The sequence below is a fragment of the Dipodomys ordii genome, unplaced genomic scaffold, assembly GCF_000151885.1.
Source record: "Dipodomys ordii isolate 6190 unplaced genomic scaffold, Dord_2.0 Scaffold108, whole genome shotgun sequence".
Taxonomy (NCBI): Eukaryota; Metazoa; Chordata; class Mammalia; order Rodentia; family Heteromyidae; genus Dipodomys; species Dipodomys ordii.
Genome location: NW_012267324.1, coordinates 719,984 through 744,768, shown reverse-complemented (window position 1 = coordinate 744,768; position 24,785 = coordinate 719,984). Strand labels below are relative to the sequence as shown.

Below are 24,785 nucleotides of genomic sequence, written 5' to 3'. Positions count from 1 at the left end.
ATTGGAGATAAGAGTCTCATGGACTTTCCTGCCCGGGCTGGCTTTGAACTGTGATCCTCAGATCTCAGCCTCCTGAGTAGCTAGGATGACAGGTGGGAGCCACCGGTGCCCGGCCACCGCTGCTAGTTTCTTAGGATGCGGTGGTGGATGGCTTTAGGCCGACCCAGCTCATTGAGAACGATCTTTCAGCCGTGCGCTACATCTACAAGCACCCCCTCTTCCAAACAGCACCCCTACCCCAATCTGCAGAAGAGACTTTCTGCCACTCAGGCAATGGCGGAGACCACAGACCCTGCAGAACAGACCTGCGCTGTGGTTTGCCTGTCCATTCTTACTGTTCCCTGTCAGCTTCCCCCCCCCTCCCCCCCCCCCCCCCGCTGTCATGGAGTCCTGGAGAGATAGATCAGGTTCAGGGTGTGATGAACAGGTCCAGAATCTTGGGCTGGCGGGGCAGTCCGTCATGGCCAGGAGTACATGGCAGAGCAAAGACCACCTCCATCACCAGCAGACCCCAAGGGAAGTTCCTTTCTTCCGAGGCCCCGCCCCCAGCGGCCTGAGGACCCCCATGAGGCCCCGCCCCCAGCAGCCTGAGGACCCCCATGAGGCCCCGCCCCCAGCAGCCTGAGGACCCCCATGAGGCCCCGCCCCCAGCAGGGCCCCGCCCCCAGCAGCCTGAGGACCCCCATGAGGCCCCGCCCCCAGCAGCCTGAGGACCCCCATGAGGCCCCGCCCCCAGCAGCCTGAGGACCTCCCATGAGGCCCCGCCCCCACAAGGCTCCCCCCACAGTGACCTGAGGACCTCCCACAAGGCTCCCCCCACAGTGACCTGAGGACCTCCCACAAGGCCCACCACCTCCACAGAGTGACAACTGTGTACCGAGTTTGGGGGGCATTTGCTTTTGGGTTTCGGCAGTATTGAGGGTTAAAACTGCCGAGCCGAGCCTACAGACCCTGACCAGGCTTTTAACGCTCAAGCACCTGCTGCGCGCAACTCTTAGGTAGGAAGCGCCCGTGCGGCTTGGCGTTGAGTGACTGGTGGGTGCGGACTGTCAGGTGCTGGCGTTGCAGTCGCCTAGGAGACGCGCTGATAAAAAACAAAGGCCACCCCTGCCGCGGGCCGGCGGGGGCGTGGGCGGATCCCACGCCATGTCAGCGGGGGCAGGGACACGCGGACAGGCCTTCATCACCGGGCCCGCGCTGTGCAGTACACAACTTAGGACTCTTTATTTCTGGAATTTTCCATTTTTGCTGGCAGACCTGGGTGACCCACAGGTAACTAACGAGGGTGAGGAAGGAAAAATGGAAGGTCGCCGCCCCGGCCACGCCCGGCTGTGGTCTGCTTTTCTTGAAGAATTCTAGTTTAAGCGACCACTCCGATGTAGGGAAATAAAGATGCTGACTGACAGTTCCCCACACCGGATCGGGCCTGACCGAGGGACAGGCCTCACAGGAGGCCTGTCGCCAGGTGGACAGTACCCATGTGGTCATGGAACATTCCAGAACTGTGGCTTCCCGGTTGTGCGCAGCTCTGGGTTCCATCGGGCGGAGGTGTGGAGACAATGTGCAGACAGTGTTCACACGCACTGTTCCTCCCTCCCTTTTCCTCTTGACGACAGGGCTGTGGTGGAGAAATACCTGCTTGAAAAGTCCCGCCTGGTCTCCCAGGAGAAGGATGAGAGGTAGGCTGTTCATTCCCGGGTTGTCTTGGGACTCAGCCCCAGCTCTGTCTTTGTGCAGGCCAAAGGGGAGAAGCAAATGTCCTGGGCCCCGGACAGCACTCTGCAAATGCATGCTCTGGGATGGCCGGAGAGCCGCTCTGCGTTCCCTCCCCAAACGACATTTTCTTCTCTTCCTCCCCGGACGCAGGAACTACCACGTGTTCTATTATTTGTTACTGGGAGTCAGCGAGGAAGAGCGCCAGGAATTTCAGCTCAAACAGCCTGAAGATTATTTCTACCTCAACCAGGTACACGGCTGCCAGCGCCCGCCACAGACGCCACCTCTGTTCCCGTCGGCCGGAGGTCGGAGGCCGGCCCAACATGGCTCCTAGGGGGCAGCATAAAGGAGCTCATTCATGCCTGTGTCCCGGGACCTGGCCCCTGGCCCTGGGCTGGAGCCCGAGCCCCAGCTCCCGCCCGCCCCGCCCTCACTGGCCCCCCCAGGCCCTGAACGGGATGCTTTGGGGTTTTTTTTCCAGCATAACTTGAAGATCGAGGACGGAGAAGACCTGAAGCATGACTTCGAAAGACTCAAGCAGGCCATGGAGATGGTGGGCTTCCTCCCCGCCACCAAGAAGCAGTAAGCGAGCGGCCTGCAGGGGGCAGCCCTGGCCCGATACGTCACCCCCCTCTCCCAGAGCCCCGTCCCAGCCCAGAAGGCCAATAGGGGCCTTCCCAGGACAGCCAGGCGCCACAGAGTGCATGCGCAGACCAGCCAAAACCAACATGAAGCTGGGCACGGCGGCACACGCCTGTTAGCCCAGGACAGGGGAGGGTTGTGAGTTGGGTCACTTATCTCAAGGCAAAGAGTACAGGCCCTGCGCCGTGACTCACTCCCGTAATCCCAGCAGAGATGACGGGGAGGCTCACCACTCAAGTCTAGTTCCGGGCAAACATGTTGAGACTCTCATCTCAATCCGTAAGCTGGGCATGGGGGTTCCCTCTGTGATCCCAGCTGCACAAGATAACGATCTGACCCTCAACCCAGGCCAAAAAAGAAAAGCAAGACCTTATCTGTAAAGTAAAATTTAAAAAGGGCTGGAGGGGACTCAAGTGGCTGAACGGCCACCTACCAGGGGCAAGGCCCCCGAGTTCAAACCCCAGTACTGCAAAAATTCAAAAAGTAGAAACTAGGTTTGCTTGTTTGCCAGTCCTGGGGCTTGAACTCGGGACCTGGGCGCTGTCCCCGAGCTGCTTTTGCTCAAGGCTAGCGCTCTACCCCTTGAGCCACAGCGCCATTTCTGGCTTTTTCTGTGTATGTGGTGCTGAGGAATGGAACCCAGGGCCTCATGCATGTGAGACAAGCGCTCTACCCCTGAGCCCCCTTCCCAGCTTTTCTTTTTAAGTCTACAGAGTCCCATCTCCCCGTGGACATGGTCCACAGCACGCCGAGCCGCGTCAGGCCTTCCTGTGCACCGCGCTCGGCCCAGCTTCCCGGGAGTCCGTCCTCCGGGAACCCACACGCTCTGTGTCTCTCCAGGATCTTCGCCGTGCTCTCGGCCATCCTGTACCTGGGGAATGTCACCTACAAGAAGAGAGCCACGGGCCGAGACGAAGGCCTGGAGGTGGGGCCCCCTGAGGTGTTGGACACGCTGTCCCAGCTTCTGAAGGTGATTCTCCTCTCCCCTCTCCCTCAGCCGCCGCGGGGCAGCCGGGCCCACGCGGGCAGTGACTGCCCGCCTCCTCAGTGCGTCTGCCCGCAGAGGGGGTCCTCTGCCCCCCTCAGCTCAGGAAGCCTCCGGGCAGGGCCACCACCTGCCTCAGACCTTCCAGCGAAAGCGGCTTTGAAACCGTAGCTGGGCCAGGCATGGCGGTGCAGGCCCAGAGCTCAAGCCCCATGACCGACCAAAAACAATGGCAGCGCAGTTGCATGGACTTTCTGTCCATGTTCGGCGGTGCTCAGCAGGGAGACACCCTCAGCGGACGCCGGGCGACAGACGTCTGGTTCTTTTGGTGGCCTGTTGGGGAGCAGCTAGCCCTGCAGGGGCAAGCCCCCCAGGAGCTGCACCTCCAGCCGCCTCCCGCTCTCCAAGTCTGTTCTCCTCTGGGTTTTCTCACAAGAGGGGCTCAGCTTTTTTCCCAGGGGTACAGGAGCGCCACTGTGGTGAGGGGCCCCGCTGCTCGCTTCTGCTGTCTGGGCAGAGGCTGGCACGCAGAAGGGCCAGGCTGTGGGATCTGGTGGCCGCCCTGGTGCGGGAGCTGCGTGGACCAGCCGGGCCTGGGCCAGCCCTGGGCACGGCCTGGGGGGGGCGGGGGGGTGGGAGACAGGGGTCCTGGGTACTTCCCCACCCGCGGCTGAGCTCCCGCAAGCTCTTCATCTCCTTGACCTTCTCCTTGACCTTGAAACAGGTGAAACGAGAAATCCTGGTGGAGGTGCTGACCAAAAGAAAAGCGGTGACAGTCAACGACAAGCTCATCCTGCCCTACAGCCTCAGCGAGGTGAGTGCGGCACTGCGGGGGGGGGGGATCCCCACTCACGAGCAGAGCCCAGTGCGGGTGGGCATCCCCCGCATCCTGGGCCGGCAGCCCCCCAGCACCCACTGGCGCCCCCAGGTCACGAGGTGCCATCTTGATTGAGCGTTACGGGCTGCGGCCAGCAGGCATGGCGGGGGTAGGGGGCAGCCGTGTGTTACGGAAGGAAGGCCGCTGTGGTCCTCAGGCTGAGCTGGCGTCGGGACGTCACTCTCTGGGTCCCGATATGCTCGTGGGAACCCTGGTTCTTATTTGTTGTTGGTGGGCGTGGGGCCTGAACTCTGGGCCTGGGCACTGTCCCTCCGCTCCTCAGCTCAAGGCGAGCGCTCTACCACTTGAGCCACAGCGCCACTTCTGGTTTTCTGGTGGTTCTTTGGAGATAAGAGTCTCATGGGGACTTTCCTGCCTGGGCTGGCTTTGAACGACGTTCCTCAGATCTCAGCCTCCTGAGTAGCTAGGATGACAGGCGTGAGCCACCAGCGCCCAGTTAGAATCCTGGTTCTTAACAGAGGACACTGGCCTGTTAATAAAGTTTTATTGACACACAACCGTACACATTTGTGTAAGAGCTATAAAACACTGCCTTCTACCTCAGCGCCAGAGCTCAGGTTCCAAAGACCAAAAGCAATGATGTTTTCTGGCGGGCTGGCCCGGATGTGACCTCTGGGGGGCGCCCAGCTGAGGCCCCGGCAGTCAGCCCCGCCACCTCTGCCCGTCCCCTCGAGAGCAGCTTGACTTGCAGCAGGAAAGTCCCTGGTCACGCGGCCGCCGGTGCATGGGGCCCCTCACCCCGGAGCAGCTGTTGGGCCGTTCCCACAGTGCTGTGGGCACCCCGGCAGTTCCGGGTCCCCTCAGCACCACCAGGAGAGAGATGCAGGGGGCAGCTGCTTCCCACGGGATCCAGAAAAGCTGGAACCGGGGCAGCGGCCCGCTGTGAGCGGCACCGCTCGGACAGCGGCGCAGACCGCAGTGCCGGCCGCCGGGGGGGGCGTGCCGTCTCCTCGCTGTGCTGTCATCTTGGGGGTCCTCATGCCACCAGAAGTGCAGCCTGGCTCCGCAAGCGGCCAGCCGCGTTCCTCAGCTCCAAACGCACGCAGCACAGCGCGGCCGGCCTCGGCCCCAGGAGCCACCGCGCCAGCCTCACAGCACACAGTGTGAGACACCATCTGCCCTGCACAGGCTCGGGCGCAATCCTAGCCACGCACAGAAATGCAGAGCGCCTGCAGATGGGAAAACTTCGGGCTCTCTTAGCTCGTGGGACCCAGTGTGTGTGTGCAAGCTGCCATTGAGTGCAGCGGCCCGTGACTGCACAGCGGTGGGCCTGTAGGGCCCAGTGTGTAAGCACACGCCTGTAGTCCCAGCTGAGTTATTCGAGAGGTGGAGACAGGAGCCTGAGTTCAAGGACAGCCCACACACAAGTTAGCAAAGACTCTGTCTCAAAAAGAAGAAAAAAACAACAGCAGCAGCAGGCAGGTGCTGGCGGCTTCCACGCCTGCAATCCTACTGTGGAAGGTGAGATCTGAGGGTTGCGGTTCAAAGCCCGCCTAGGCGGGGAAAGTCCCCGAGACTCTGAATCTCCAGTTAACCACAAAAAGCCGGTAGGGTAGTGCAACTGTGGCTTGAGCTGTAGCCTTGAGTGAAAGAGCTCAGGCATGGTGCCCAGACCCTGAGTTCAAGACCCAGGACCCGTGCGCACACAGAAACACGCCCCTGTGTGTTCCTAGGCCATCACCGCCCGGGACTCCATGGCCAAGTCTCTGTACAGCGCCCTGTTCGACTGGATCGTGCTGCGCATCAACCACGCCCTCCTCAACAAGAAGGACATGGAGGAGGCCGTCTCGGTGAGCGAGCCTGCCCGAGCCCACGCCAGCCAGGGGGTCTGCATCCGCCGCCAGGGGCTGCCGAGACCCTGGCTTCTCACGCGGGCGGGCGGGCGGGCAGGCGGATGGAAGGATGGAGCAGACCGCAGAATTCAGGGGTGGGAGGGGTGGCTATGCAGGAGTGGCTGTGGGAGTGTGGCTCTGAGGTAGAGCACTTGGTCTAGCATGGTGAGGCCCTGGGTTCTGGACACATGCACGCGCACGCACACACACGCACACAGAGGAGCTGCTTCCAAGGTGAAGGCTAAGCTGGTGGCAGCAGTCCCTGCATGCCCCCCCCCCCCCGGGAAGGCCCCACTGAAGGCCGGCCCCTCACCTCCCCAGTGCTTGTCCATCGGGGTCCTGGACATTTTTGGCTTTGAAGATTTCGAGCGGAACAGCTTCGAGCAGTTCTGCATCAACTATGCCAACGAGCAGCTGCAGTATTACTTCAATCAGCACATTTTCAAGCTGGAGCAGGTAAGGCGCCAGTACGGCCTGCAGTGAGATGCAGGGAAGACTTCCTGCCCCAGTGCCTGTACCTGTGTGCTGGGGAGGCAGACGTCAGGAGGATGGTGACTCGAGGCCATCCCGAGCAAAGTGCACATGAGACAGCTTCCCCACCCCCGTGTCCACCAGATGCGTGGTGGAGGGCGTTATGTGTGCACTCAGCCCTCTGTGTCCACTGGGACCTGAGTCCTGGGCACCTTGGTGTGTTCCCCTCCCCCAGCTGTGGTCACAGGGCGTATCAGTGGCGTCATACAGGATTTTCTAGGGCACTCGTATTCCCTAGTGTTTATCGCTGCTCCACGTGTGCCCTCCTGGGTGTCATGACTGGGTGAGTGGTGATGTGGGTGTGCTTGGTTCTTCTGGCTTGCTCCTGGTGTGTGCGTGCGTGCGTGCGTGCGTGCGTGTGTGTGCGTGCGTGCGTGCGTGCGTGTGTGCGTGTGTGCGTGCAGGGTTTTGTTCTCTGGGAAGCTGTGGCTTGCTGGGCAGGGAGCATGCGGGAGAGGGACAGGATGGACAGCCAGGCTGAGGTGGCTGTGGGCCGCTCTGGATCCACGCCATGCCCGTCTTGCTTACATGTTGACGTGGGCGTGCTCACGTAGCACACGCGTCGGCCGTTGGCTGCTTGTGGCTGGAACAGGCCTCCAGGCTGGTGTCCCACGCGGGGTGGCAGCTGACCACTGCTGACCCAAGGCGTCGTCAGAGCCCCTGAGGCCTCCAGGCTCCAGGCCCTGCCTTTTAAAGGGCTAGACTCGCAACGCATGGAGCCCTGGGGCCTCATCCCCAGCACCTCAAGTGTTACAACGCCGTATCATCCCCCAGCGGGACTGGAGGAGGGGCTCGGGCGGTAGCGTGCTAGCCCTGAGCAGGAGAGCCCAGCACAGGTGCCACAGGACTAGTGCACGTGCGCACACACAGCCGACTGAGGGGCGCTGCGCCCTCCCCTCCCCCCACAGGAGGAGTACCAGAGCGAGGGCATCGCCTGGGACAACATCGACTACACCGACAACGTGGGCTGCATCCACCTCATCAGCAGGAAGCCCACCGGCCTCCTCCACCTGCTGGACGAGGAGAGCAAGTGAGTGCTGCGCACACACACACACACACACACACACACACACACACAGCATCCACCTCATCAGCAGGAAGCCCACCGGCCTCCTCCACCTGCTGGACGAGGAGAGCAAGTGAGTGCTGCACACACACACACACACACACAGCATCCACCTCATCGGCAGGAAGCCCACCGGCTTCCTCCACCTGCTGGACGAGGAGAACAAGTGAGTGCTGCCAGCGTCGCACCCGAGCCCTGGCCCAACGTGTGCGTGAGCGCGCGTGCGCGCACACACACACACACACACACACACACACACACACACTGGTGTCTCACATGGTCTCAGCCCCAGCCCTGAGCCTCCTGTGTGTAAAGTGCAGCTCACTGCTGCAGACGCTCGCACGCACGTCTCCCGGCCCCGGCAAGGCTGTAAGGGCAGCTAAGATGGGGGACCCCACCCCATTGCTTTCCCAGGGCGAGCCAGGTGGCTGCAAACAGGTTGGCTCTTAGCCAGGTCGGGGCGCAGCCTTCGTGCTGGGGCGGGGCAGGGCCGAGCCGGCGGCCCCAGCCGGCTCTCACTCCGCTCTCACTCCGTTTTCCTCCAGTTTCTTGCTCCCTGGGGGCTTGGCCTGTGGTGAGGCTGAGCACTGTGGCGGGAGCACTCAGCAGAGAAAGCTGCCCTGCCTCACAGTGCCTCAGAGCCCCCCCATGCCCCTCAAGCCACGCCCCCATGACCTGACTCCTCCTCAGGCTCCGCCTCTTAAAGGCTCCACCACCTTCCAGGCCTTTGCATGCCGGCCTCGTTCTCTGCAGGACAGGACAGTTCCTAGCTCTTCCAGCCTCCAGGGCTCCGTGGGCTGCAGCTGCCTCTTCCTGCCCGTGCCTCTGTCTCCCTGTCCTCCCTCCTCTTCCTCCTCCTCAAAGGACATCAGACACGTTGTACGGCCTCCACTGTGATGCCTGCTTACCTGAGCGTTCCAGGGCCCTGCTCCCTGGAAAGTCCCCTCTGCAGACATGGTCACACCTCACGACACGCTGCAGGGCTGGTGGGGTCTCAGGTGAGGCACCCCAGTGCCTCAGACCAAACTCCACTCAGGATGGGTTGGACGCGTCGCTTACTCTGTGGCCAGCTCGGGTGGAATGCATACACAGAGGTAGGCTGGGCGGCCCCGAGATGGGCGCTCGCCAGTCCCAGCTGAGAACCTGCCTGGCACAGCAGAGACAGACGGACAGACAGACCGACAGGGTGAGGTGGGAATTTACAGGGCTCGTGAGGCAGGGCCTGGCTGATCAGTCTTGGTCCAGTCTTGGCCTCTTCTGTTCTTTTTTTTTTTGTCAGTCATGGGGCTTGAACTGGGCCTGGGCGCTGTTCCTCGGCTGTTTAGCTCTAGGTCTAGGCGCAGTCTCTGAGCTTTTGCTCAAAGTGAGCACTGGTTTTCTGGTGGTTTATTGGAGATCAGAGTCTCACAGACTTTCCTGCCCGGTCTGGTTTTGAACCGTGATCCTCAGATCTCAGCCTCCTGAGTAGCTGGGATGACAGGTGGGAGCCGCTGGCGCCTGGCTGCGTCTTCTTCTGTTCTCTGGAGGTTTTAGTCCCTGCATTCTGGCCTTTCTAACACCGGTCCGCTACCAGGGCGTAGATCTTCACAGCTGAGTCGTGTTCCCAGCTCTGCATCCCCCACTTCTCGCAGTGCTGAGCCCCCGCCCCGGGCATCTGTCCGCACCTGGCGCCGCCGTGCGCGCGGTGAGGCCGGGCCCAGGCAGAGTGCGCCAGGCCAAGGGCGGCTCCTGCCAGACAGCCAGGCACGGGGAGCACGGGTCCGCCCTCGCCCCCCTCTCTCCATCCAGGGCACAGGGGGTGACCCCCCCTCCAGCCTGGCGTGAAGGTGTAGATGACCCAAAACCCGCAGCCTCTCCAGCCTGAGGTGGTTTTGGAGGCTGCCTGCAGTGGGCCTGTGTCCAGGGCTCGGCTGGCACAGATGTTCACAGATGTCCCCAAGCCCGGGCGGTAGGCAGCCAGGTGGGGGGTGGGCGGGGCATGCGGCTGGCCGCACACAGAGCGCTGGCCTTTGCTGCCCCCCCCACTGCCCTGCAGAGAGAGATGCCCACCTGCCACCTGCCACCATTCTGCCCTGAAGCTGTGATCTCTCCCCAGCTTCCCCCACGCCACCAGCCAGACGCTGCTGGCCAAGTTCAAGCAGCAGCACGAGGACAACAAGTACTTCCTGGGTACCCCAGTGCTGGAGCCCGCCTTCATCATCCAGCACTTTGCAGGCAAAGTCAAGTACCAGATCAAGGTGCGGGGCCCGCCCACCCGCATCCTGGGGGGGGGAGGGACAGCGCACCAGGCTGCCACGTCCTTGGATTGAGGTCTCCGTGCAAGCCAGGCTGTGGGATAGGTTTTTGGGGTGCACAACCAGTCCCTAGCTCTCGGGATGGCCCTGTCCTGCCCGCCCCAGCCCTTTGACCCCTGGGGTGACGCGCCCCCCCCCCCCGCCAGGACTTCCGGGAGAAGAACATGGACTACATGAGGCCGGACATCGTGGCTCTGCTGCGGGGCAGTGACAGCTCCTACGTGCGTGAGCTCATCGGCATGGACCCCGTGGCCGTGTTCCGCTGGGCCGTGCTGCGGGCCGCCATCCGGGCCATGGCCGTGCTGCGCGAGGCAGGGCGCCTGCGCGCGGAGAGGGCCGAGAGCGCAGCAGGTAGGGGCGCCCCATCCCGGCACCATGCCCCCCATCCACGGTAACCCAGCACCCAGCACGTACACATTCTCCAGCTTCTGCTGCCAGCTGGCTCCAGAACTTTCCATTCCCTCAGACGTAGCCACAGTGGTCTTCAGTAAGGACCTCCACAGAGAGCAGAGTCTGCAAGTGCTTCGTCCCTTTGGTCACACGTCATCTTTGTGAGGAATCCCCCCTCCCACAGACTCCCCCCCGCCCCCCGTGCCACGGCAGCCAATAGTGACCATGAAAGCACTTCTTGTTAGGCTGCATTGTTTAGGGACGAAGCACGAGAACAAAGATCTGAGGGCCTAGCACAGTGGCGTATACCTCTAATCCCAGCTACTTGGGTAGCCGTTTGAGGTAAGACCCCCATCCCACCCGACGGCTTGGTGTGGTGACTCATACTGTCATCCCACGTATGTGAGAAGCCGCAAGCTGGAGGATTGTGATCCAAAGCTGGTGCCAGGGACAAACACAGGCGCTCTGAAAAATGAAGCAAAATGAGGAAAGGAAAGACAAGGGGTTTGGGTTAAGTGGTAGAGTGTCTGTGTAGGAAGCGTGAGGCTCTCAGTCCAAATCCCAGTACTGCAAAGAGACGAAAAAAATATGGTGGCAAGCAGCCAGGCCAGCGGCTCAGAGCTGCAATCTTAGCTGCGCAGGAGGCTGAGGTCGGAGGATCATGGTTTGAAGCCAGCCAGGGCAGAAAAGTCCTGGTGAGACTCTTAATCTCCATGAACCACCAGAAAGCCAGAAGCAGAGCTGTGGATCAAAGTGGTGGGACTCTAGCTTTGTGCAAAAGAGCTCGGGGACAGCGCCAGGCCCGTGTTCAAGCCTTAACACCAACCTAAACAAACAAAAACTGATGGCAGGCATCGGTGTGAGACACAGCGCTGATGCTGTGTACTTGGGAGGTGGCGGAGGAAGATCATGAGTTCGAGGTGGCGCGAGCACTTGGCTGGCTTGCGCGGGGCCTCGGGGCTGTGGGAGGCCCTCACAGCAGCGTCCCTCTGTCCCCAGCAGACGCGAGTAACCCTGGTCCCCAGGGCCCCGGAGAGCAGCCCAGAGCAGCCGGCACCCCGTCGGAGAAGCTGTACCGGTGAGCAAGGCCTTGATTGGTCCACTCCACAGCCGTTAGAGAAAGTAGCCTCAATGGAAGCTTCCTGAGGCGCCTTGTGTCCATGCCACGGCCACCCAGCAGCCTTTGCACCAGAAGGAGCAGAAGGCTGCTGCAGGCCTGGTAGGCCCCTGCTGCGGGGAAAGCGGGGAAAGCGGGGCAGCTCAAGCCGGAGCTCGTGGGAGGGCCCCTCTCCCCGGCCCGGGCAGCTGAGCACTTGCTGAGCATGCGCAAAGCCTGGCGTCAGGGCTTGGGTGGGTGGAGCAGGCAGGCAGGCTGTGCGTACGGGCTCGGGGCTGCCCATCCTGGACTTTTTTTTTCCCTTCAAGGTTCACAAATTCCCAAAGCAGGAACTCCCCAGACTTTCCCTTTGAAAGTGAAAAGCAGTTCATTTTCAGCCTCTTTGTCACAAAACTTCAGGGAGTCTTTTTGTTGGTGGTGGTGGTGGGCGTGGGGCCTGAACTCTGGGCCCAGGCGCTGTCCCTCAGCTCTTCAGCTCAAGGCTAGCGCTCTACCACTTGAGCCACAGAGCCACTTCTGATTTTCTGGTGGTTTATTGGAGATCAGAGTCTCATGGATGTTCCTGCCCAGGCTGGCTTTGAATCCCAATCCTCACATGTCAGCCTCCTGAGTAGCTAGGATGACAGGCGGGAGCCATTGGCGCGGCTTCTTCAGGGAGTCTTGAAAGCATGCAGCGGAGTTAGGGCTGGCCGCTGGGTAAGTGACCGTATGAGGCACAGTGCAGCATCTGCTTTTAGGAAGGGGTGTCCTGGCCTGTGCGCTGGCACCAGCACCCCAGCATTCCGGAGGCTGGGGGGGAACCTCACCCGGTCTAGGGCAGCCAGGGCACACAGACAGATCTGGTCTCCAAAAAGAGAAAACAATCCTAGTTGACCTTTTTTACTCACAAAAGATAAAAGAACACATTCCTCCATGTGCCGCTGTTTGTTTTTTTTTCTTCTGCCAGTCCTGGGACTTGAACTGTGGTTCTGGGCGCTGTCCCTGAGCTGCTTTTGCTCAAGGCGAGCCACAGCGCCACTTCTGGCTTTGTCTGTGTGTGGTGCTGAGGAAGCCAGGGCTTCGTGCACGCTAGCGAGCGCTCTGCCACGGAGCCGCCTTCCCGGCCCATCCGTGGAGGATGGGCTTCTGCGCTTTGGAGTTTTCCATTTTTTCCTCCTGTTTGGCTGAGCCATGGCCTGTGCGCGCATGCGTGGCAGGCCTCCCGCCCGGCCCGCGGCGCCGTCCCGGGACCCGGGAGCTGAGCTTCATTGGCCTTCTCCCTTGCAGCTGTTCTATGCTAGATTTCTCATTTGACCGCTCTGAGGAGTTCGATAGGAGCACTTTTGAGGACATCATTGCTTTCTGTGAAAGCAAGAAGTAAGTAGAAGACAGGGCTCTTTCCGCCTGAGACCAGGGAGGCACAGCTCACAGAGCCCGGCCATGCAGGGCAGAGTTGAGGGCAGCGTCCAGTGCTCAGACGCCGATCAGCCGGGGGGGGGGGGGTGCCTGCAGGCGCCCTGAGCGCTCTGACAAGGCCCAGACGTGACGGTGGTGACTGTGCCTCCCTGGAGGGCGACGGGGCGCAGGTAAGTGCCGCTGTGCGTCCGGGCACTCGCGTGGTGTCTGGAACACAGACGAGGGGCCACTGATGCGCACCCCCCTCCCCGCCCAGGCCAGCAGCCCAGAGATTAAGCGTGACTGACCACTAAGGAGGCTGGGACGTGGCTTGGCGGCCAGGGGCGTGGCCTGGTGGGAAGGGCGTGGCTCCATGGTACAGTGCTTGCCTAGCAAACACCAGGCCCCAGAAAGATTTCAGTTCTAGCCCAGAGAGCAGTGGCTCCCGCCTGTCATCCCAGCTACTCAGGAGGCTGAGAGGTGAGGATCAGGGTTCAAAGCCAGCCTGGCCGTGAGACTCTGATCTCCAATAAGCCACCAGAAAACCGGAAATGGCGCTGTGGGGTAGAGCAATTGCCTTGAGCTAAAGAGCCGAGGGACAGCGCCCAGGCCGAGTTCAAGCCCCACGACCCAAAAAGAAACCGGGGCTGAGATGTGTAGCGTTGAGCGTTGGGCACCTGCCTGGCAAGCACAAGACCCTGGTCCCCCAAAATCTCTGGAAGTTCACCTCAGCACGGCGGCCTCTGTCTGCGGGGTGGGGGGGGGACGGCCAGCAGGCGGGGCACACTCCCGCAGCCTGCCCTGCACCTTCTTCCCAGCCCTGCGCGGGGCCTGGCCGGACCCCGCCTGAGCAAAGTGATCCCCCACCCCCTCAGCTCACGGCTGCGGTCCACCAACCCCGCACCGTGGGGCCTCTTCCGTGCCCCTGCCCTCCGGGACGGGGCAGGGCGGCAGCGGGGGCCGCCTGCGGCTCGGGATGCGGGGTGCTCCGGTGGCGGGCTGCGACTCCCCACCTGCTCTCTGACCCCCGACCCCTTCCCGCCCTCAGCGATTTGTATAACCAAATCATCCAGAGTCTCAAAGGACTGCCCTGGCAGGGTGGGGACCCCCGGCGACTCCTCCGGTCCCTCAGCCGGCTGCACAGGCCGCCCCACGGCTTCATCCTGTGAGTCCCGGCCCCCCCGCGCCCCGCCCCGCCCCCCGCGCTTCACTCCCGCCAGCCCTCCATCCCGAGCCCTGCCCCCCGCCTTGGCGCTGGAGCCGCATTCCTGCCGCCAGCCCCCCTTGCCCAGTACAGCTGGGGACATGGGGGTGGCCCCTGCACCCAGTCCAGCTTGCCCAGCAAAGCCCCCCTGGTGTCCAGTAGAGGACTCGAGACTCTAGGTCCCATTGCAAAGTGGGGTGCTGGCCTTCAGGCCGGGGGACCCCATGTCCTACCCCGCCAGGGGCCATCTGGGCTGCCAGCACGTGGCCAGGGCTCTTGCTTGGGTTGAGCATGGCCGGCCAGGCCACTGCTTGGCGGCTGAGCACAGCGGCCCTGGCGGCTGACCAGCGCCTGCAGCCACAGGGGACTTTTTTCTTTTTTTTGCTTTGTCTTCCTTTTCCTCTTATCCAAAGCTGGGGTCTTGCCACCTAGCCCAGGATGCTCACAAGCCGTTTTCCTGCCTCAGCCTCTCAAGTTCTAGGACTGCAGGTGGATGCTACCATGCTCAGCAAAGAAGCAGTTTGTGGGGGGGTTGAGGGTTTTTTGTTTGTTTTTGTTTTTGCCAGTCCTGGGGTTTGAACTCTGGGCCTGGGCGCTGTCCCTCAGCTCTTCAGCCCAAGGCTAGCGCTCTACCACTTGAGCCACAGCGCCACTTCTGGCTTTTACTGTGTCTGTGGTGCTGAGGAATGGAACCCAGGGCCCCAGGCATGCGAGGTGAGCGCTCTACCGCTGAGCCACCTTCCCAGCCCATGGAGGCGGTTTTAACATCCATTTCTTTCTCTGTAGTGAAGTAAGGATCCAAAGAGGTTTGAGGTGTACGTCGAGTTCTGTGTGGTGCCCTCGATTCTGGCCACCCCGCCCCGTTCTCCTTCATTTTCCAAACCCTCCCATCCCAGCCCTCCAGTCATGTGGTTGGGTTTTGACGTCACTGGATGTACTGCTAGCCCTGGCCGCCGTGGGCCCCGCCCTCCCGTCACACCCGCAGCTGTTCGGCCTCGGCGGCTGCAGGCTGGCCCTGGCCTTTTCCTAGGCATGCAGTGCACTACAAGTAGCCAGGTGTGGCGGTCCATACCTGTAATCCCAGCACTGGGGCTAATGCAGGAGGACTGTGAGTTCCGGGCCCGTCTGGGCCACATAGTGACACCCTGTCTCAGAAGTCCATGCCAGCCAGGCCCTGGTGGCTCACGCCTGTCATCCCAGCTACTCATGACAGATCTGAGGATCGCGCTTCAAAGCCAGCCTGGGCAGCAAAGGTCTTGAGACTTAGCTCCAATGAACCACCCAAAAAAACGGAAGTGGCTCAAGTGGTAGAGCACTCGCCTTGAGCTGAAGAGCTGAGGGACGGCGCCCAGGCCCTGAGTTCAAGCCCCACGACTGACAAAAAAACTATAAGTTCAGTAAGAGCTCCAGAGCTGTACCAGCTCCCTTGGACTAAAGATCCCACTTTCTTTTTCCTCTCGCCTGGGAATCTGGTTCAAACCCAGGGCCGAGTCCCTAAGCAGACCCAGTGCTAACAGTATGGCCCAGCACAGACACAGGTTCTTTCTAGAACTTAACCACTGGCCCGGCAGACACTTGCCCTGCCTTGTTCTCTTTCTGATTCTTTGTTTGTGGTGCTGGAGCTGGAGTCCGGGCGTGGGTTTGCTGTGGGAAGCCTCTGCCACCTGGCCAAGCCCCCCGTTCTTTTTTGAAGAGGGTCTGGCGGTTTTGCCCAGGCCAGCCTCAGAACCCGGTCCTCCGACCTTCACCCTCTCGGGTAGCTAGGATGACAAGCGAGCCCGTCACACCTGGCTGGCTGCTGAGGACGGGGTCTTGGCAGCTTCTGCCCAGGCTGGCTGCAACCATCCTCCTCCCCATCTCTGCTTGGCCGGTTGCTGGGACTACAGGCAGGAGCGGCTGTGGCTGTAGCACAGTCCACGCTGCAGGTTGCTAAGCACGGTTCCCGCCCCAGCCCCAGACTCACTCCCCTCTCCTGTCCACACAGGTGTAGCCCCCAAGGGGTCCCCCCCAGCTGTCCCTCCCCGCCGCCACAGAGCACAAGGGGCAGAGCAGGGCCTTGGAGAGGCAGTGCTGGGCACCCGGCTGCCCTGGGTCGCTGGTTCACTGTTCTGTCCTCTCTCTCTCTCTCCCCTCCCTCTCTCTGTCTCTGTCTGTCTGTGTGTCTGTCCGTCGTGATCTAACCCGCCAGGGTGGCTTGCTGGACTAACCCCACCCCACCCGCCTGGCCCCTGTTGTTCACAATCCCGTTTTTACTGTTTTGACAGGAAGAGTAAAGGTACCAAACAAAAGCAGATCATTCCCAAGGTAAAGCCGGCGAGACCTGGGGGCGGGGCGGGGCGGGGCCCTCGGCCACAGCAGCTCCCTTCAGGCCTTCCGCACACAGCGCCCTCTTCCGTGGCTGGGCAGCAGTGCACCCACGTTCATACACGTGCATACCTGCACACACACCTATACACACATGCGTGCATGTGTACATACACACCGTCACAGGCTGGGGGTGTCTCCACCCACGGGCCGTGGACAGGGGCTTGTCCCCCGCTGTAGGCCCGGCCCGGGCAAGCCCATCCTGGGGGCACTTTCTCATTTGGAGGATCTGCAGAGAGAGGCTCCCGCGACAGCAAACCCACGGTGCCAGAGCCACGTGTGTGCTGCTGCGGTGGGCGTCCAACCCTGGTCCCCTGCCCGACACGCCTGCACCGTGGGTGGGGCTGTGCAGTGTCTGGGAGCCGCAGCCAGGTGAGCTGCTCCCGCCTGGGGGCGGAGGCCGCCCCCACAGCCAGCTCCACTCACCCAAGCTACTTGGGGAGACTCAAGTTTTCCCAAAAAAGGCCTGGGACTAGAGGCATGGCTCAGCAGTGGAGCACCTGCCTGGGAAGTGCAAAGCCCGGAGTTCAAGACCACGGCCCCTAAGAACAGAGAGCCAGGGAAGAGAAAATTACAAAATTCACAGGGCGCCGGCAGCTCGCGCCTGCATCTGAGCCGCTCAGGAGGCTGAGATCTGAGGCTCGCCTTCTGCTGAAGAGCCGAGGGACAGCACCAGGCCCAGAGTCCAAGACCCAGAACCAACCAAAAAAAATTCTTTTCATCGTCCCCTACCACAAAATTCCTAGAACCAGCAGGCTGTCAGACTTGGGGTGCGCACGTGCACATGCGTATTGTGTGCAGAGGTGGGACCCGGCTTGCTGTGCACACCGGCGCACGGTGTGGAGCCGCCCGCTGTGGCACCTGCCACACTCCCAGCACTGCGGAGGCTGGGGCCAGAGAGGGGAAGTTCCGTGGGGGCTCCCAGAGGGAGGCCGGCAGCGGTGGCCCCCACAGCCGTCCCAGAGCGGAGCTGAGGTGCCCGGTGGGCAGCACGTGCCCCCCCAGCACATGCCAGGCCCCGCCCCTTTCCCTGGCCGTGCCTGGCGGAGGGCAGGCCAGACCCTGTGTCTCTGTCCTAGAACCTTCTGGACTCCAAGTCCCTGAAGCTCATCATTAGCATGACACTGCATGACCGCACCACCAAGTCCCTGCTGCACCTGCACAAGAAGAAGAAGCCACCCAGCATCAGCGCTCAGTTCCAGGTGAGGGTGCCCGCGAGCCTCTCCACCACCACCACCACCACCCCCCCACACACATACACATGTGCACACACACACACCTGCTCCACCATTCCCCCACACACACATGTGCACACGCACACACACCTGCTCCACCCCACCCCCACACACATGTGCACACGCACACACACACCTGCTCCACCATCCCCCACACACACGTGCACACGCACACACCTGCTCCACCATCCCCCACACACACGTGCACACGCACACACACACCTGCTCCACCATCCCCCCACACATGTGCACACGCACACACACACCTCCACCATCCCCCAAACACACGTGTGCACACACACACACCTGCTCCATCCCCACACACACACGTGCACATGCACACACACCTGCTCCACCATCCCCACACACACATGTGCACACGCACACACACACCTGCTCCACCATCCCCACACACACATGTGCACACGCACACACACCTGCTCCACCATCCCCACACACACATGTGCACACGCACACACACACCTGCTCCACCATCCCCCCACACACATGTGCAACACACACCTGCTCCATCCCCCCACACACACGTGCACACGCACACACACCTGCTCCACCATCCCCCCACACATGTGCACGCACACACACACCTGCTCCACCATCCCCACACACACATGTGCACACACACAGACCTGCTCCACCATCCCCCCCACACACACACATGTGCACACGTACACAGACCTGCTCCACCATCCCCCCCACACACATACCTGCTCCACCATCCTCCCACACACACGTGCACACACACACAGACCTGCTCCACCATCCCCCACACACACACATGTGCACACGCACACACAGACCTGCTCCACCATCCCCCCCCCACACACGTGCACACGCACACAGACCTGCTCCACTATCCCCCCACACACACATGTGCACACGCACACACACACCTGCTCCATCCCCCACACACACACATGTGCACGCACACAGACCTGCTCCATCCCCCACACACACACACATGTGCACACGCACACAGACCTGCTCCACCATCCCCCCCACACACACATGTGCACACGCACACACACCTGCTCCACCACCCCCCCACACACACACGTGCACACACACACAGACCTGCTCCACCATCCCCCACACACACACATGTGCACACGCACACACAGACCTGCTCCACCATCCCCCCCCCACACACGTGCACACGCACACAGACCTGCTCCACCACCAGTGCCAGCCATGCCCTGGTCCAGAGCCACCCAACCCTGTTCCTATGTCATGTGGCCCTTGTCTCCCTGACTGCCAGGAAGCTCGGAGACATTGTTTTCAAGGCATCCCCTAGTGAATGTTTCCATTCCTCTCTACTCCTCATCCTCGGCTCTTTGGTGGTGACATCATTCCCTTTTCTTCTGGTGGGAGGGATCGAACCCAGAGCCCAGCGCCGAGTCCGTCCCTTTAGAAATCCTGAAAAGCCGCAGATGGTGGCCCGGGTCGTGGCCCAGGAGCAGGGTCCTGGTTCCGTCCCCCTGCAGGACAGACAGAAGCTGCCCCCCCAGGCACCCCCACGCCAGTCCCCAGGACTCACCTGGCCCCGCCCTGCCTGCTGCCACCAGGGCCAGGGCACAGGTGGCTCTGGAATGGGTGCTCGCCAGCCCGGGGACACCAGCGGCTGCCCTGTCCAGTGCGGTGCCCCAGCGCGGCCCAGCTCACCCGTGCCGTGCCCTCCCTCCCCCCTGCAGACATCCCTGAACAAGCTCCTGGAGGCCCTGGGCCAGGCCGAGCCCTTCTTCATCCGCTGCATCCGCTCCAACGCCGAGAAGGTGCGTGGCTGGCAGGTGTCAGGGGCAGAGGGCACCCGCATCCCCAAGATAGCCCTGGATCCTTGGGCTGTGGGGTGGGGTAGGAGGAGGGTGTCCAGTAACGCATCCATGCTGCACGGGGGGGGGGGGGCTGCCTTTCACATGCCCCAGGAACAGCCGGTGCAGGGAAAATGCAGGCGGGGACTGGGGGTGCCCAGGCTGCCGGTCCCAGCATCCCCCCTGCCTCGTGCCTCACTGGTAGGAGCTGAGCACAGGCCTGAGGTCAGGTCTGTCAGGAAAGACCTGTCAGGGCCAGCAGGCTTCAGAGGAAGGGGCGTGTGGGGCCCGCCTGTAATCCAAGCTGGAGCATGGTGACCAAAGCCAGCCTGGGTTACAGAGCAAGCCTGGCTCAAAACCACAGGCGCAGAGAGAAGAGGCTGCTGCGGTCCAGCCCTGTCCCCCCAGGGCCTGGGCCTGGGCGTCCGGGGCATGGCTGCCTCGGTTTCCCCCCCTGACCCCCCGCATGCCATTCTAGAAAGAGCTGTGTTTCGACGAGGAGCTGGTGCTGCAGCAGCTGCGCTACACCGGCATGCTGGAGACGGTGCGCATCCGCCGCTCCGGCTACAGCGCCAAGTACACCTTCCAGGTAGCCGCGCCGCACCGCGCCCAGGACCCGCGGAGCCACCCTGCGCCCCTGCCCGCTGCACCCACGGGGCTGGGGGCGGGGCTCTCGCCGCCCAGTCCCCTCGCTGGCCGGAAGCTCAGCCCCGGCCCTGTCCCCACCCTGCCCGCACCCCAGGACTTCACAGAGCAGTTCCAGGTTCTGCTGCCCAAGGACGCCCAGCCCTGCAGAGAGGCCATCGCGGTCCTGCTGGAGAGGATGCAGGTGGACAAGAGGAACTACCAGATCGGGAGGACCAAGGTCAGCCCGCCGCGCCCTCCCCGTGCTTCCTTCACAGCACGCGGCGTTGGGGTACATGCAGCAAAGGTCACATGGCGAGACCGGAGCCAGAGACAGACGTGCTGGCGCCAGACTCCCATCACCACCCGCTCTCGCGCGGGCTGGTGGGTCCCAGGGGAAGCACACCAGTCCCAGAGATGCGATGACTTTTCGCAGAGCCCTGCTTGGTACCGGCCCCACCACCTCACGCTGCCGTGCACACCCCCACCCCGCCCTCACGAGACGGCCCACGCGGCCACCGTGCGGTGCCCGTGGCGGGTCTCCCAAGCCGTCTCCTTCGGGCGTCTCGAGGTCTTGTCGGCGTTGTTTGTTGCAGTAGGGGATGCAAGCAGGGCCCTGCCCATGCTGGACACGCACCCCTCCACTGCGAGCGAGTGCACCACGCAGCCACAGCAGCCCCCTGCCCCAGCCCACTGGCCAAGGGCACAGGCTGAGCTAAATACGCCTGTGGGGAGGAAGGCCATGGCGGTGGAGCATTACTGTGCCCGCAAAAATCCCACACAGTCTGCAACCCGGCCGCCCGACCCTGGGCGCCAGGAGCGGTACAGAGGTCGGGGGCGGGGGTGGGGGGACAGGCTGAACCTGCCAGGAGGGGCCCAGGCCTGGGGGAGCTGGGTCCCCTGGTGGGATTGGAAGTGTCCTGCCCAGGCTGCAGCCAGGGCGCTGAGCCGGGTCCTGCGTGCCCGCAGGTCTTCCTGAAGGAGACGGAGCGGCAGGCACTGCAGGAGACGCTGCACCGCGAGGTCCTGCGCAAGATCCTGCTGCTGCAGAGCTGGTTCCGTGCCGCCCTGGAGCGGCGTCGCTTCCTGCGTGCCCGGCGCGCGGCCCGGCTGCTGCAGGCGCTGTGGCGTGCACGCCAGGCCCGCAGGGCGCGGGCGCAGGCACGGGCCGCCGTGGTGCTGCAGGCCGCCTGGCGGGGCTTCCTCCAGCGCCGGGCCTTCCGCCTGCACCGCCAGCGCGTCATCCGCCTGCAGAGCCTGTGCCGCGGCCACCTGCAGCGCCGCAGGTGAGCCCCCCCCCCCCGACACACCCGGAACCACGGCACCCCACTGTCCTGTCGACCCCCGGTCTCATACTGCAGCCCTGGCGGGCCTGGAGCTCCGTCCTGCCGCCGCCTCCCAAGTAGCCAGAATTACAGACGTGTCAGGCTGTACTGGGCCTCCAGAAGCATCTCTCCAAGACGTCACGTGGAGATGCTGGTTGGGGGTGCGGTGCTGGACCTCGCTTGGTTCTGGGGTGGTGGATCGCAGCCTTTGATCCTTTGTTCTTGCACCAGCTTTAACCAGATGATCTTGGAGAAGAAGAAGGCGGAGGAGCAAGCGCGGGAAGCCGCCATGGAAGGCGCCGCCCAGGACCAGCCTGGCCCTGCTGCCCGGCAGGACTCGGAGCCGCTGGCAGTGGAGGCCCCAGCCGAACCCCCACCCCCTGAGAAGGAATCCGCGTCCCAGGGAAGCGTGGCGGCCGAAAGCCATGACAAAGCCCCGAGCAGCCGGGAGAAGCGGGAGTCCCGCCGGCAGCGCGGGCTGGAGCACGTGGCGCTGCAGAACAAGCACAGCCAGCTGTGTAAGGAGGACAGCACCCTCCGAGAACCTTCCGGAAGGGCTGTCCCGGAGCCGGGAGAGAGCCTCGCAGAGGACAGAATGGGGGTCACGGAGGACACCCCCTCGGACGTGGCGGCAGAGACCGTGGACAGCACCGAGAGGAAGCGGCCCATGGAGAAGCCGCAGGTCGAGCCGGACACCGCGGCCTCGGGAGACTTGGGGGCGCCCCCTGCCGGGAGCCCGAGCCCGAGCCCCAGCACCCCACGGAGGCCCACCAGCCTGGCCCTGGCGCCCACCAGCCTGGCGCTGGCGCCCAGCAGCCCTTGCGAAGCCCCGAAAGACCAGGAAAGGGGGGGCGGCAGCCCCAGCGGCCCTGCTCACATCCAGCGGTACCAGCCCCCCGCCGCCGAGTGCCTGGCCACCGCCGTGGAGCTGTGGCGGGGCAAGAAGCTGGGCGCCGGCGGGCCCAGTGCCGGGCTGAGCCAGTGTCCCAACCTCAGCAACCTGGCCCGGCCCCCCGAAGCCGTCACACCCACAGAGTGAGCCCACGCTCCCCCGGGGCTCAGGCCCCCCTCCATGAGCACCCCTAGGCCTCAGGTTCCATCAACAAGTGGGGTGCACAATAGTCACCCACTGGTAGAAGATGGGTGGGTGGGATGGGAGATGGGGGGGATGGGGGATGAGGGGGATGGTGGGTGGGTGATAGGTAGGGGTGGATGGTGGGGGGGATGGAGGGGGTGATGGGTAGGGGTGGATGGTGGGGGGGATGGGGGGTGGGTGATGGGTAGGGGTGGATGGTGGGGGGGATGGGGGGTGGGTGATGGGTAGGGGTGGATGGTGGGGGGGAGGGTGGGTGGGTGATGGGTAGGGGTGGATGGTGGGGGTGACGGGTGGGTGGTTTGTGGGTGCAGTGCGGGGATGGATAGAACAAGGAGCAGTGGAGGTGCTGGGGGGTAGAGGGAATGGGACTTGGGGTACGGGGGTACACGGGGATGGACAGCGAGCAGACACGGGGAGGAATGCGGGCTTGGGGTGTGGCTGTGGGGCGTGGGTGGAGGCTGCAGCAGCTGGTGGTGGTGGTGGGAGCGGTACCCAGCGTCCCCGGCCTCCTGCGCACTCCAGGGAGCCCCCCAGCACCCGACCTCTACCCACGGGCCAGAAACCCCCCGCCCTCCCCCTGCACCGCCAGGCCCCGCACAGGCTGGGCTGACGTGTGTTTCTGCGGCCCTGCAGGGAGAGGCACAGCTCCTCGTCCAGTAACAACGTCTCCCGGCTGTCTCCTGCCAAGACACAGGTAATGCCAGCGCCGCCAGAGCCCTGGGGGGAGGCGGGCCAGCCTGAGGCTCAGACCTGCAGTCAGCACTCGAGGCCAGGTTAGAAAGATCAGTGGCTGGCGCTGGTGGCCTGCTCCGGCCATCCTAACCATTCAGGAGGCTGAGATTTCAGGATCGCAGTTCAAAGCCAGCCCAGGCAGGAAGGTCTGTGAGACTAACCTCCAGTAGACTACTCAAAAAAGCCAGAAGTGGCGCTGTGGCTCAAGTGGTAGAGTACTAGCCTTGAGCACAAAGAAGCTCAGGGACAGCTCCCATGCCCAGAGTTCAAGCCCCAGGACTGGAAAAAAAAAGGTGAAGAGTGGTTTGAGCCACACGGTGGCCCCCAGTTAAAACACGAGTGGAGTTGGCAGTGGGCGGGCAGTGTGTGCGGCGTGGACCCTGGCGGGCAGTGTGTGCGGTGTAGACCCCGGCCCGACCCTGGCCCCCCTGTCCTCACCAGCCCTCCCTGCGCTGTTTGCAGTCTTCTGCCGAAACCGATGGCCAGTCAAGCTCCAAGAAGGCTGCGATCCATAAGAAGAAGTCGAGCGACGCGTCGGCAGGCCCCGACACCGGGCTGTCCCCGGGCTCCCAGCCGGACTCCAAGTAAGGGGCCCAGGGTGCGCGGAGAAGCAGACGGGATCTCTCACAGTGTCCACTTCGCCACTTACGGAAGAGATGCGACCGCATCTCCCCTTCACCAGGGCCGGGCATGGAGCCCAGGGCCTCGGGAAGCAAGGCCAGAGTTCTGCCCCTGAGCTGTGCCCCTGTACCCAGGCGTCCCCCTTTTTTTAAATTAGAGTCCTTGCTGGTGAAGCTAGTCAGGGCTAGCTACCCATGGCTTAAAGGAAAACATGTAACAGTGAGGGCACAGCCCAGTGGCACACGCCTGTATTCCCAGCTACTTGGGAGGCTGGGCAGCAAGATCTCTTAAAGGCAGGAGCTCAGAGCCAGCCCAGGCCACAGCCTGAGAAAAGCAATTTTCCTCTTCTAGATCCACCTTTAAGAGACTCTTCCTGCATAAGACCAAGGACAAAAAATACAGCCTGGATGTAGAGGAGATGGAGGATGTGGCCTCCGGGCCGGCCGTTCTGGAAGCCACTGTGAAGAAGAATCTAGAAGGTTGGCTAGGCCCTGGGCACAGAGCTGGGGGTGGGGATTTCTGGCCACAGACAGAGGCCTGTGGTTGGGGGTCCTGGCTTCCTGTTTCTGACTGGCACCCCCAAGCTGGCCAGTGCCCTTCCCTGGACCCACCTCCCCTCCCCTCTGTTCTGCAACCCCCAGCGCCCTCCAGCCAGCAGCACCGGCTCACAGGCGAGAGACAAAGCAAGGAGGCTGGGGGCAAGGGGAAGAAGAACCGCAACCTCAAGATCGGCAAGATCACCGTGTCCGAGAAGTGGCGGGAATCGGTGTACCGCAAGATCACCAACGCCAATGAGCTCAAGTTCCTGGACGAGTTCCTGCTCAACAAGGTGAGCAGGCGGCAGGACCTGGGGGGAGGCCGGCCTGTGGAGGCAGGCCTGGCCTGGCTGGGGGGCGGGGGGGGTGCACCCAGG

At 62.8% G+C, this 24,785-nt stretch overlaps 1 protein-coding gene across 1 annotated transcript in view; it reads left to right on the top strand.

Moving 5' to 3' along the window:
* The window catches only part of Myo9b (myosin IXB), a 56,448-nt gene that overhangs the window by 25,973 nt on the left and 5,690 nt on the right, over window positions 1–24,785 (top strand). The window contains exons 3-26 of the mRNA XM_013028293.1: window positions 1,617–1,679; window positions 1,867–1,966; window positions 2,198–2,298; window positions 3,199–3,328; window positions 4,068–4,157; window positions 5,915–6,031; window positions 6,395–6,529; window positions 7,513–7,634; window positions 9,766–9,907; window positions 10,111–10,315; window positions 11,354–11,432; window positions 12,738–12,827; window positions 13,894–14,010; window positions 16,314–16,353; window positions 17,493–17,615; window positions 19,358–19,438; window positions 19,953–20,063; window positions 20,217–20,339; window positions 21,068–21,384; window positions 21,655–22,458; window positions 23,153–23,213; window positions 23,714–23,835; window positions 24,224–24,351; window positions 24,514–24,701. Coding sequence (XP_012883747.1) covers window positions 1,617–1,679; window positions 1,867–1,966; window positions 2,198–2,298; window positions 3,199–3,328; window positions 4,068–4,157; window positions 5,915–6,031; window positions 6,395–6,529; window positions 7,513–7,634; window positions 9,766–9,907; window positions 10,111–10,315; window positions 11,354–11,432; window positions 12,738–12,827; window positions 13,894–14,010; window positions 16,314–16,353; window positions 17,493–17,615; window positions 19,358–19,438; window positions 19,953–20,063; window positions 20,217–20,339; window positions 21,068–21,384; window positions 21,655–22,458; window positions 23,153–23,213; window positions 23,714–23,835; window positions 24,224–24,351; window positions 24,514–24,701 — 3,589 coding nt within the window. The remainder of the gene's footprint in view (window positions 1–1,616; window positions 1,680–1,866; window positions 1,967–2,197; window positions 2,299–3,198; window positions 3,329–4,067; window positions 4,158–5,914; window positions 6,032–6,394; window positions 6,530–7,512; window positions 7,635–9,765; window positions 9,908–10,110; window positions 10,316–11,353; window positions 11,433–12,737; window positions 12,828–13,893; window positions 14,011–16,313; window positions 16,354–17,492; window positions 17,616–19,357; window positions 19,439–19,952; window positions 20,064–20,216; window positions 20,340–21,067; window positions 21,385–21,654; window positions 22,459–23,152; window positions 23,214–23,713; window positions 23,836–24,223; window positions 24,352–24,513; window positions 24,702–24,785) is intronic.